A 13655-nucleotide genomic window follows, 5' to 3' on the forward strand; every position below is an offset into this window, starting at 1 on the left:
GCGCGTCAACGGGAATAAACCAACGTTCGGACGAGGAGCATGATGTAGCGGCCATAAGTAACACCTTCGCCACCGACCGGAAGACATCGCGGTCGGAATAGCGCGTAGCGGCACACACGCATTCATTCGCCTGAATCTTCGACCTAGCCTCCTCTCTGGCGCAAAAATCGCCGGCGGCGGCTTCCGCCGCGTCGGGTCAACGGCGCGACACGAAGGAAGATACGCGGCGCGGCGAGAGCGCGGCGGACACGGGAAATAAAGAATGCGATAAAAGAACGCGATAGAGCACTGGCGGGAGTCTCCGCGGGAGACGCGGGGAAGCGTAAAGCAGAGTAAGAAGAGGGATGACGAAGAATAAGACCGAGCGCGAAGTACAGAGCGCGTCGGTCGGTCGGGGGATGAAACGGCGGGGGATATAACGCCTCGCGCGCGCGGCGCGGCGGCGAACGACGAGGGGTGGCAGCGGGGGTGCGAGTGTTCGCGCGCGCGAGGGGTTCCTGCGGAGGGGGGGGGTGAGAGCGGGTGGCGAAGGGGCGAGAGATGGAGGAGAGGGAGAGAGGATTTTGCGAGAGAGCGCGCAGCGCGCGCGGAAGGGCCGGGGGAGGGGTGGCGCCGCGGGCCGCGCCGTCGCCCAGCATCCCTCGTTTCCACCCGCCCACCCTCGTAACGGCGCACCCTCACGCCGAGAGTATCTGCTGGTAGTCATACGCTGGCCCGTTGCGCGAGCCCGCTGATATAACTGCGCTGCTCTCGCTCCTCCCTGTGTGTGCGACTTGCGTTTGAGGACTGGTGCGACACGGTGTGACGAGCGCGTGTTCCGCGATTACGACTGACTGCGCGTCGCGGGAGGGTGCGTTTTTCTCTCTTTCTCTTTCTCTCTCTCTCTTTCTTTCTCTCTTTCTCTCTCTCTCTCTCTCTTTCTCCCTCTCTCTCGCTCTCTCTCTATCTCTCTCGCTCTCTCTGTCCCGTGTGACTTTCCTTCTGTGTTCGCGCGCCGGCGAAAGGCGCGAAAAAGCGCCTCATGAGTGAACATCACTTCGCTTGACCTGCGTGTGCGGTCTGTGGGGGTTGTTCGCGCGCGTCTTCTGCTCGGGACTGTGGGCCTCGACAGGGAAAGCTGACAGCACCCGCCGAAGACCACCGCCACCGCGGCGCGGCGCGGCGTCGGCGTCTCCCATCTGTGTCCGTCTCGGCGGAGAACGTCGTCGGCAGCACATCAGGCGGCGTTCTCGCTCACATGGTCTGTGTTTTGTTTCCGTGAGCGCGTCTCGCCGCAGCCCTCGTGGCTCCCTCTCGGCCGCTGCCACTCTCTCTCGCGGCTCGTCGCATCCGCCACCGCATCATCGCCGTCGCCGGAAGCGCGCGCGCTTCGGCGGTCTCGCGAGGGAGACCGGCCTGTTTGTTTCCGCGACGCGGCAGGCAGGCGCGCGCGGCCGCTGCGACGACACGGGATGACGCTCGGACGACTTGGCCAGTGGTGTTGTCGGTGAAATGCGCGAGTCGCCGGAACCGCCGTTCGTCCGCTGACCGTAGAATCATCGGCGAGAGACGCTCGCGCGACTCATCTCGTTCGGGTGGCCGCGTGTGTGTGTGTGATTGACATTATTCCGAACGAGCGGACTGCTGTAATATCGAGGGGGTTCGGCTTCGGATCACGTTCTCTCCGTCACTCTCGCTCTCGTTCGCTCCCGCCCCTCGCACCCCCGTCCGCCCTCTGCCTCTGGTTGCGCCTCGGCTCGGCGGCGAAGCGGAATATTCGCGGACAGACGAGTGCAACGTCACTTGACTTGGTTGCGTTAAGCTGACATCGCAGCCCCGCAGCAACGCTTCGTCCGCTGACGTCCAACCTGCGGACGCGCAGAGTGCGCTGAACAGGACCCGCTCGCAGGCAGCGCGCAGCAGAAGGTTCAAGGCGGAGGCGCGCTCTCGCTTCATCGTACTCGACTCCTCGTCCCGGCGAGCCGAGACTGTCCGTTGACAGGCCGCTCGGGATCCTTGACGAGAGAGAGAGAGAGAGAGAGAGAGAAAGAGAGAGAGAGAGAGAGAGAGAGAGCGCGCGCGCGCGGCGACCGAGCGGGAGATGGATACATTGATGATCATCAGTATGTGCTTCCTGTGCTACGGCTTGTTCGACCTGCTGATGCGCTACTCCGTCCAGCAGCCGATGGAGGCGCATCGGCCGGCGGACAAGAACGCGGCGTCCTCCTCCTCCTCCTCCCCGCAGAGAGTGTACTCGATCTCCGGCAAGATTCAAGAACCACCCCCCGCCTGTTGCCCGCAGTAGATCGCGCGGTAGTGCGATCGTCCCGGCGCGCGAGTGTGCGAGCTTCCGCTCCAAGTCGCGCGAGCTGAAGTCGCGCACGCCGCTTTCCCTCTCGCGTTTTTTCAACCGAGCGCGCGCTTGTCCTGTCGGCTGCAATCGGCTCTCACTCCGCGTTCAGTGTGAGTTACAGCCGACGGGGGAGGTCTTCGGGGGAGAGCCTCCGGCGGATGTGCGCGCCGGCCAAGTTGGCGCAAATGGATGGCCATACGATATGGATTTGCAGCCCCGCACAGTGATAACGGAGACGCCCGTCTCAGAGATTCATGATGTTTACGGATCGGCAGCGAGCAGCGGGCTCGATAATGAGTATTCGTCAGTCGCGTTGCGCTCTCCGGCCGACGGATTCGGACGCACCGAGGCCGCTCTGAGATGACGAGACCGCAGAGACACGCTGATGGACACCAGGAACGACGGCTCGCGCGGCGCTTAATAGGGACTTAATAGGGACGTTGCTTCGTTCGCGTTGATAAACGCGTTGTAATCGACAAGCGGATGACGACGAGTAGTCGCCGGTAGATAATTCCTCGGGCAGTTTCACTCGTCTCTCGGCACCTGCCGAGGCGGGCTCACGCTCGTCCAGCAAGACCCCTTAGGCGAGATAAGTCCGACGATCTGCGAGCGACTTTATCGAGCGCTCGGCTCGCGTAGCCGGAGGAAGTTAGCGCGTCGTCTCGACTCGCTGAGAAATACTTGCCGCTTCGTCGTTTACGCTTTTGGGTCCCGGTAAGTGATATATCGATTGAGACGTCGCGGTTGGTAGCCTGCGACCAACGCGAGAGGACGGCAAACTCGCCGCCGACGAACTCTTCGCTACGTGCCGGTGAATGCAAACTCGGAGTGAGTGAGTGAGTCGAGTCGAGCGGCGAGCGCCGATCCACCGCAGGAAGTCGAGCGGCGTCTAAACAAGAAGTGAAGTTTCTTTTGTGTACGTCAGCGTGCAGAGAGCGACGTTATCGCGGGGATAGTGCTACGTCGTTTCCCGGACCATATAACACGACTCTCCCACCCGCGTTTAACACTCGCGGGGCGAGGAGGAGTGCGCGGCAATGTCGCTTAACGTGATTGTGTGTGTGTTCACTGCCCGTAATTCAATCCTGACATCCTTGACTGCCGAAAAGTTCCCATAGATAGACTTTACAGTCGCTCGCTCGCTCGCTCGCTCGTTCGCTCGCTCGCACGCTCGCGCGCGCGCGCGCGCGCACGGCTGATTCCACTCGTCGTCGTTGTCATCCCAACACGAGTACCTGCGCGTCTCGCATCGTGATATCCCGGAGAGGATATCTAAAATTGTCAACGAAGCAAGTGAAAGCGGAGCGCCGACTTGGTCTCTCGACGGTCCGGCTGACCTTTCGCCACGACAGCGCGACGTTATTAATAAATACGGTATTCTCCCGACGCGCACGCTGTCAACGGGACGGGCCGCCCTGTTGTCCTCGGCTGAAACGACACTCGCGCTCCTCTTAGCCGCGCTTTGTTCAGCCGCGAAATCGCGAACGAGAATACCGTAAATTAAGCCACGCTCGGCGACGCTCGTCCTCCCCGTGGCGTGGCGTATGACGTGATTCTCGCTGCGCGCTTCAAACCGCCGATCGACCGTGCTGACTCTCAAGCCCACCTATACCGGAAGGTTCAGCGCGAGCTGTCGTCTGCCGGCCGACGATTCGTTCGTCAATGCAGCAAGGAAGAGGGACGGACCGTGACTGATGCTCGACCTTAGCTTAGCTCTTGGAACTTTGGCATTGGGACCTCGTCGCAACCTCGCTCCTGCGTGACACCGCCTCTCGTCCTCTCGCCCTCTCGCCCGACAACAGCCCGACGTAGCCCGTGCGAGATCGAAACGACGAGTTATCGAGGACTCGAGGAGAAGACATGGACTCGCTGGAGCGTCTCATGAGCGCCGGTTCTCACCACCCGACTCTCGCGACAGCCACGCGATCGCAGAATGCCTTTGTGCAGGCCAACCTCTGCTCCGTGATAGGCCGCAAAGGGCGGCATCTCACCGGCACCTTTTGTTTAAACGGGGACACGATGGAAGGCATCATACAATGCTTAGTCTTCCTCAAAGCTTTCTCGGTAAGGGAGCCATTTTCCTCTCTTCGCGCGAGCCCGCGTCGCAATCTCTAAATGAGAAGACGATACTCCTCGAGGGATCATTGTTTTTCCATCGCATTTCGCCACTTTCGTGATTTATACCGGGATATCGGAATAACATTATCGCGAAACGACTTCGAAATTATCGCGGTTGCGTCTATCGTGGCTACGCGTTTCTAGCGGAGGATTGCTCCTCTCGCGATGGGAAAACATACACCGAGAAATTGTATTTTCTAAGTACGAAGACTGTAGATTTTGGACTTTTTCTTCGACTTCGAAAGTCGAAAGTCTCTTTCTTCACAATATTCTTTCTTTTCGCCAATGTGTCTAGAGAATGTTCTTTGCCGGTAATAAGAAAATTGCGTCGAGCTTCATCGTGTGCCAGTTTGGTGTAGTCTCCGTTGTGTCGTTTGACGTTCACGAAGAAAATGAGCAAGGGGTGACTTAGGAAGAGACTTAAGCCCGATGGCGCTAACATTATTTTGATTTTAAACGAGACTCAAACGTGTGTCTGTCTTTATTTATTTAGAAAGGAAGATAAAGACAGATTTTCGTTTAAGTCTCGCTTGAAACTAAAATAATATCGACGCAACCTGGCCTTAGCCGATTTAATGGGAATATTTAAAATGCATATAAGCAGGGTTGGGAAGTAATTTACGAGTAACTCGTTATTTGTAAGTTACTTGTACGTTACAGTTATAGTTATTTGTAACTCGTTATTTGTAAGTTACAGTTATAGTTACATTTTTTTTTTTTTAATTATAACTTCGTTCCGTTTTTTCCATCTATAATTACAACTTAACTTAGTTACATTTGTTTAATAATTAGTAACTAATTTAATAGTTACTTTATATATTTTATACTTAAGTTTCTGGCAGATAACGTTCTAGCACGATAATGCAACGTGCGATGCTTGATATCCAATAAGCATACAGTTATTTTGGCTGAATTTGAAAAACGCGCTATTGCTGTCTTTATCGTTCGTTAGATATAAAACAAGGATAAAATGACGCAATAGCGCTGATAGCCTCCCCTCCGAACGCAAACTGTATTTCTTTCAAAAGAATTGTACGCCTATTGGACATTTTCGTCGCGCGTTGCTACTCCTTATTTGTTAACATAACCTGAATTTAGCGTGAAGTGCGCTGCGTGGTTTCAATTATATAAAGAATTCAAGCAATGGATAAAACATCTCAATCTTCGGAGAAGGATTGTAAAATACTATGGCCAGCATATGCAGAAATACATTTGAGTTACAGTAAAAATTTGGAAATGAAAACAACTGGACATTTCTCTGCAAAACATGCGCTGACAAAGAGATTATTTATGCAAATAAAACTTCAACTGCAAATTTAAGAAAACATATGAGTGTAAGTCTTTATTTATAAAATATCAATATATTTCTTGGTGAAAAAATCTAATTTTTGATGTTAAAATTATTTTTAATATTTTTAGTGTTTATTAGATCCTCATCAAATTCATTCACTTTCTTATAATTGTTATTAATAGTCTTAAAGAATAAATATGAATTGCTTATTTAAATTAATGAATCTAATATGTAAGAATTATATGAATACAATATATGAGGAATGTATATAATAATCGAGACTTTTATAATAATAACTATTTTTATATAAAATTGAAAGAATTCACACAATTTACACAAACGAAATTTAAAATAATAGCGCAATTATCGTAAAAAAGAACTGAATAGTAACGACTCGTTACTTTCTAAATAACTATAACTGTAACATGTTATTTCTGAAGGTCAGTAACTTGTAACTGTAACTAGTTATTTTTTCACTGAACAAAAACTGTAACTGTTACTAGATACTTTTACAAAGTAACTGTCCCAACCTTGCATATAAGATATTTAATATTAATCGTGATTGCCTAATATTAATCGTGAACTTGTCTGGCTGGATCTCTCAACAATTATCGAGACCGATAACTTCAATAATAATTTTAATTTTCCCAAATGCGCGTCTCATAAAGCTTCGCTTCGCGATACGGTAATTATCATAATCGAGAACATAACCTAAATTACATGATCTTACATGTTGCAAGAATATTCGATACTTAAGGACTTTTGCCGAGGAAAAAGAATTTTTCTTTCGATCTACGAAGCTACTTTGAATGCCTGAGCATAAGTGGGAAAGTCTTCCCTTAAGACGAAAATATGAATTTTCGGTGTATCCTTAAGAGGCAAACGAGTCAAAGCTCCCATATAATTGATACCTCTTAAAATAACGAGGCGTCTTACGTAGCCGGCCGCTGAAAAAGCGGATGAACAGCGGGAGCTAAAGCTAAATCGTCGATAATGAGAATTCGGCGTCGAGTGGAATTATCCTCGAGTGCCGTCGCTGTCGTAAACTGGAAACGGCTTCCAGTGCCCAGATAGATAGGGAGACAACTCGCGCCAGTTCAGCCCCCATTAAGAAAAAGCCCGTCGCACCGAAAGGAAATTTCTGTCTTCGCATGCTATTCTTGACACTTGTCTTTGGAACGGATCGGAAAAATCAGCGTGACGATCGAGACTTCCGCCATGCGCGTCGCGTTTAATTTTCTTTTCGTGACGATCAAGACAACGAGATGAAACGCGCTACCTGCCGCCGCGGCCGTGCGCGCGATCGCGTTGGTCTTTTTATAAACGTTACTCGTACATTTTTATTTTCCTCTCCTTTATATCAGCCGACTGTACACACGTGTGTTTAATTGTCAATTTGTTTACAAAAATATGCTCGTATTCATTATTATAATAAATACGCGAAGAAATGTGAAAGGGAGTAATAAGCGAACACGAGACGATGTCATGTGATCGCCGATGAGCGAAGTGCAACACGAGCACCAAAACCGACATCGTACACTGCCGATGGCTTTATTTTTAATTAATAAATAAATAAAACATGACAGATATATACTCGCTAGGATCGGGTGAAATTGTCCGTTATCGATCGATCGGGCCACCGCGCGAAAATAACCCGTCATGCGCGTCCTTCGGAGACAGATCGCTTTACGCAGCCGTGAAAACCTCCCGCGTAAAACGCGCGCGTTTTATTTTTACGATTTCATCGATAATAGATGCACTGCATAAAGTTACGACCGAGTTATTTACGTCCGGTTCGTGTCGACGGTCGTTAACCGTCGGCGTGTTATGAATTTCGCGGTCGATGTTGCGAATCGACGTTAGACAGGAGAGGCCAGAGGTGCCTCCTCCTTTTCCTACCCTCCTCCTACCCCGCTCGTGCGCCTCATCGAATCGATTTCGCCTTTCTGTGCTGCGTAAAATTTTCACCTCAAAAGCGAGCCTCGACGGCGCTGAAAGACGAGCATGCACTTTCCCGAAGCAATAAAGCCTCTATGTTGTTTTCAAGTCGCGCGCCGATACCCGGAGCAAAAAGCTGCGAGTAGCGCGTCTCAAGAGAAATTTAAACTCGAAATTGCCAAGAGGAATTGAGCTCGCCTTTGACGGAACCCTCTCCGTTGATTTGGCGCGCAGTACAGTCGGATGTACAGAACGTCTTGCTTAGTATCGTCTCGTCAATCTCGGCGTAATTTAATTTAATTTGCGAGCGCGTCCACTCCTCATTAAAATCTGCGCGCGCGCGCGCGCGTTTACTGCCTTTGATCAGTTGCAAAAATTAAATAACGAAAATAACGTCAAGACTGGGCGACGGACTGGCCGGGTTGAGTTACGGTCATCTGCGCGACGTGAGCAAATGGCACAGGCGGTGTTTAACGCGCGTTTTTCATATTTCGGCGAGCTCTCGCCACGCGGACGTATCTCGTCTTGCGTAATTACGTAAAATGGTTGATTCGTGCGTTTGTGTGGATGTATGAGGAATATTATCGCGTCGCGCACACACGCATCTAGGAACTTCGAAAATATCGATAATGCAGAGATGATCGTTGAAACGTCATGTCGGATAAGCGCAGACACGATCGCACTATCTCTTTCGTATTTCTTATAGAGGGTGTTCAGGGACGTGTCTTCTCAGGGGGATTTTCTCCAAACTGATTTGATATCGGTAAAAACAAATACTACAGCTACTCTTCCCTTTACTAAGTCGACTCGTGGAGCTGAGCAAAATTGTTCGAAATCTCTTCGGCCACCCTTGGGAGGTTTCTTTGGCAGATGGGTCTGTTTTTCGAATATTTTGTATACGATATGTACAAGGTGTAACATTAACATACAGATCAATATAACGGGTTGCTTACCCTTATTCGGACGATAACGCAGAAGTTGCCGAAAAAGTCACTCGTCGATCTTGTCGATAATGATATTTGCAGTGCGACTAATTTTGCACCGTAATCGTTTATGATTGTAACCGAACCTCATTGAATTAAGAATGAAAAGTCTAGAAAAGTGTGAAACAGAGAAATAAATATTACAGAATTAAGCGGAATAAGTGAGAGTAATAGTTAAAGAGATAAATAATACAACATATTTTCTGGTTTTGCATAATTTCTTAATTGCTTTCTTACGTTGAAGAGTTCGATAGAAATTGGGGACTAGAAAGAACGATAGAGAAATATTTATAAGTTTTATATACTATATTTCATCCATGTTTCTACAAAAGATCACTTCTGCAAACGTATGAATCGATTAGAAACGCAGTATAAACGCAGTATATGCGAAAATATGTTGTATTATTTATCTCTTTAATTATTTACTCTTATTTATTCTGCTTAATTCCGTAATATTTATTTCTCAGTTTCACTTTTTTAAATATTATTTTTTATTCGAAAGAGGCTCGCTCAACTCTTGTCGATAAACGGTCAGTAAACGGTTCTGTCATAACGATCGCGGTGCAAAGTTGCATTCATAAATGGGAGCGCTGCAAATATCATTATCAACAAAGTCAACGGGTGACTTTTTCGGCAACCTCTGCATTATCGCTCGAATAGAGTCAAGCAATCTATCGTACTGACCTGTATGTTGATGTTACAACTCGTATGTCTCCGTCGGGTCGAACGGAGACTTACATAGATTCGAAGGGAGAAGACGGAAAGATAAGACTTCTTTATCCTAGAGATTTCTTTTTGAAATGTTTCGAGACTTTCGAATTCTAGGAAATAAAATTCCACCAAAACCTACGTGGGAAATTTTGCGCGCGCAATTAATAACCTTAATCCGTGAAATTAAAAACTAAAAACTAGGGGAAGGTTGTGACAACGGATGAGAAATGTGCTACACAGGTTTACATTTTGTAGGAGGGTAGGGGTTCGTCCGTCCGCACGAATTCCACGAGTCCTCCCGAAAGCGTGGAACGGATTTCACTTCCTGTGCGAGATGCAAACTTTGCAGAAAAAGGCCAGTATTCCAGGCCGTGAAAGTTTCCAAGCCCTTCAAAGGCTGTCACTCCCGGCCCCTACGTTATCGACATTTTCGGAGTTTGTCATCCATTTTGGCGCCCTCTTAAAGAGCATTGGAAATTTCCAGTGAAGATGAGCTTTCGAAGAAGCGGAAGAGAGAGAGAGAGAGAGAGAGACAGAGAGTGGGAGAGGGAGGGATTGGTGCGTCGCGCGTATGTAACGCTGGTGTATAGCTCCACTGTAGCTAAAGAGAGTAATCCTTTTCCAGCAGATTCACGGCTCTCGAGCGGCTGCTAGCCGTTTTTCTCGTCGCGCCGAAACCGGCGCGGATGATTTTGTAGCGCGCGCGGCTTTGGCAGATTAAGGCTATATCGCCGCTCCGCGCCGCACGGATCATTAATCAAACGCTTTTTGCAAGTCCGTCAGTCCGGCCGTTCCACGCGATCGCTGATAGATGCACGCGGATGGCGTAAAAATTTACAATGCCTCGAGGACGCGAACGACGCCGCTTTTCTCGTCCCCGTCTCGTCGCGTTACCGACGCCACGCGCCGCTTACGACGCGCGGTGATAACTTTTTTTTTTCCCCCCCCCCGGGACGTCGCCGTCGCCTGTCAGAGGGAAGTCTTTGGGACGCGCCCCGCATACTTCCCGTCATCGTCGTCGTTGTCATCGTTATCGACATCGTCGATGACGTAGCCGCGCCGTGGCGTTTTACGGTCGAGCGGATGGCATTCTTCGTTTCCGTCGCACGTCCGGGATGAAGGGCGCGACGAAGGCGACGATAACATCTCTATGAGGGTGCCTATGAATTTTTATCCGATCCGCCCGCGGCTAAAGGCCCACGGGGGAGGGGGAGGATTGCGGTGATCCTTGAAAAAAGAAATAGTTACTAGGCCGTTACGCCACGCGATGGTAAAAGTTATCGGCGACGCTAACGGCGCCGTAACGAGCAGGACGTCGGACCAACGACGATTCAGATCGGCCAGCTGGAAAGGTTCGATCAGAGAGACGCAGTCTCTTCTAAGGCGCAAACCCTCTTCATTTCCGATCTCGCGGGGAGAATCGCGTCGATGATTCCGAGAGACTTTGTTGTGTGAAATCGTCTTTGGACCTAGCTTGAAACTGCTATTGTGCACAGCCGCGTGTAATCGAAATTGCAAAATTAATTAGCAGCGCCGCGATTATCATTCGACCACGTTATGCGACGATTTCGCGCTTGTTTTTTTTTTTTTTTTTTTTTTTTACGTATCACAGACTTCGCCTCTCTGCCAGCGACGGCAGATTTTAAAACGTTCTCTTTAACATGCCACCAACATGTCACATATGTATGTGTGCCATGCGCTAATCGCCCTCCCTTGCTTCAAGCTCTCTCGTCTTGAAATTTTTAGTTCTATTTAGGGTACGTCCCAAAGTGGACGATGAACTGCGAAAATATCGGTAATTCTAGAGACGGCCGTTCAAGTATCATTTCGTATATCGCGCTGTTGCTTTACTTTTTATATTCACATCGTGTTATTACTTTATCTCGGCCTAAGGTACATCTTTCTGTTCAAAACTTTCATCGCCACGGTGATCAGCAGTGACCACCAGTACAACAAGACTGTCGCGTCTCGCCAATTTTCGTGTAAAACCTCACTAACAATAATCAATCAAATATACAGGGTGTCCAATTTTAATCTATCGCTCGTCGTAACTTTGCGAAGCGGATAGTTAGCGAGATATCGTAAGTTAAATATTGAGAAAGTTATCAAGTTTTCCTTGAATATTTCAAAAAATATTGGGTAAATAAAAAATATTGCAGACAAAAGTTGCTAAAATTAATTGGTAGAAAAAGTAATGATAATGGTATGAATGAAAAATTGGGATTTTCACTTAAGAAAAGTAATGATCAGTGAATATCTCGAAAGTGACGCCATCTATAAACAAACTGATACAGTTGTTTTATGTCCCCATACAACTTTTTTGTCTGAAACATTTTCTCTACGACCGCTCCCTGCAAAGTTACGAGGGGTGATAGATTAAAATTGGGCACTCTGTATAGTTGGTACGAGCTAACGAATATATGCATCGCGAGTTGTATTTATTTATCACATCTTCGGTGGTTCAATGTCGAATAGTGTACACTGAGGAGAAGTCTTCTGTTGTCGCAATAAATTAACGTTTGCTAATTGTACGGAGAACAAGTCAATTATCGCAACAAATCATTTTTCGTGATTTGTAATTTTAACAAATATACATTGCTGCAGATGCAATACATTTGTTCCCGTTATAAGATTGTTGAATAGAGTCAACAAATTATAAGTAACAAATTATTTGTTATCACAACGGAGTTATTCGCTGCCTCACATTAACAAACCATTTGACGCGGTTATTGCTGTTAACTCAACCTTTTTCTCAGTAAATTGAAATAATCAGTGGAGATTTGCGCAACAGTCGACGTGTTGAGATAAGTTTGTTATAATAACTGTAATACTGTTGTTTTACGTATTTTGTTTTTTAACACATATCTATATTTCACGTAATAAATCATAATTACACACACACACACAAGGGTGTTTAGAAAAAAGGGTTCAAGATTTTAAGGGCAGGTAATACTTACAAAATAGAAGAAAAAGTTCTAATAAACATGAATCGAAAAATTAGTACCGAAATTATGAACAATTATTTATTTTAATTAAAGTAATTTATTCGCTTCTGGTGCTTTTGTATTATCTTTTGTATCTTTTGATGTAATTTGTCCATGTCATTTATCGGTGAAGAGCACCATGTTTTAAAGGAATCCCTCTAAAAAAAAGTTTCTCCGCTTTTGTTTGGAAGGTAAACAAACATTTATTTCTTTCCCATTTATATGCGCGTTTCACCAAGCAATTGTTAGTCACATATCCGTGTAAACAGTTGCAGAGAGTTTCACACTATCACAAAGTTTTTACGGTACGGTAAGAATGATGAATCGTATTACTTCAATCAAGAAAAGGCAGAAATACATTTCACATATAGTCGTGTACTAGAAGTAAGTCACTTGCTTTAATTAAAATAAATAATTGTTCGTAATTCCAATAATATTAATTTTTGGATACATTCTCTCTCTCTCTCTCTCTCTCTCTCTTTCTCCCTCTTTCTCTCATGTTTATTAGTATTTTTTCTCCATTTTGTAAGTATTATCTACCCTTAAAGTCCTGAACTTTTAAATATCCTGTATTTTTAAACATCCTGTATATATGTAGACAGGTACTACACATTATTATATTTTTGTGATAATTTTATCTTAAAATTATTATCAGGAAAGCGCAATTTCAAAGCAATCGCGGCCTCGATATTTTTGTTGGAAATACGCTGCCAATTTAACGAAAGCTTTTGTCTAGATTCTGCGGTGGTTCTGAATCGCTCTTTGACTGTTAAAAGCTATTCGTCAAAGAAAAACATATTGATGTTATGAGCGAAATTTCATCCCGGTATATATTTTCTATTTTAGAAATTAACAAAGTCAAATAAATGCAATTAAGTGTTTTATTATTAGATGAAAAATAGAGAAGTTATCGTCTGCAAAGAGATTACAAACGTTTCTAATAAAATTAAAACAAAATTCGCATAGGGTGAAATTTCATTCACAATAACCTTTAAGGATTAAAAACGATGCAATTGCGATGAAATTCTGAATCTTCAGCATATCGCAACATATCGTGCGGCGATAAGTCTCGAGGAGAAGCTTTCACGGCATAAGTTTTCGCCCTTTTGGGAGAGAAGTATCGGTCTGAGAAGCCGGAGGCTATACGGAATATCCGGAATCGGGTACTTGGGATCCCAATTTTCTCACCCACCTGTGTAGGCTGTGTGACTTCACTTTTTCGAAAATTATTTTTATCAAACCACGATATATACAGAATATATAAAAAATACCGGGACGGCGAAATATCTGGAACATTG

General features: G+C 46.7%; 2 protein-coding genes across 11 annotated transcripts in view; both read left to right on the forward strand.

The window, feature by feature from the left end:
• The window catches only part of rg (A kinase anchor protein rugose), a 774193-nt gene that overhangs the window by 357157 nt on the left and 403381 nt on the right, over window positions 1–13655 (forward strand). The window lies entirely within an intron of this gene.
• LOC105184065 (uncharacterized) overlaps window positions 631–13655 on the forward strand; it is a 55759-nt gene continuing 42734 nt past the window's right edge. The window contains exons 1-2 of one of the 3 annotated variants that reach the window (XM_025301668.1): window positions 631–850; window positions 2442–4396. In XM_025301668.1, coding sequence (XP_025157453.1) covers window positions 4193–4396 — 204 coding nt within the window. In that variant the 5' untranslated portion in view covers window positions 631–850; window positions 2442–4192. Of the gene's footprint in view, window positions 851–931; window positions 4397–13655 lie in introns of those variants that run through there. The other 2 variants (XM_025301669.1, XM_011142609.3) reach the window with 2 other exon arrangements.

This window comes from Harpegnathos saltator, unplaced genomic scaffold, assembly GCF_003227715.2.
Source record: "Harpegnathos saltator strain DR-91 unplaced genomic scaffold, Hsal_v8.6 scaffold436, whole genome shotgun sequence".
NCBI lineage: Eukaryota > Metazoa > Arthropoda > Insecta > Hymenoptera > Formicidae > Harpegnathos > Harpegnathos saltator.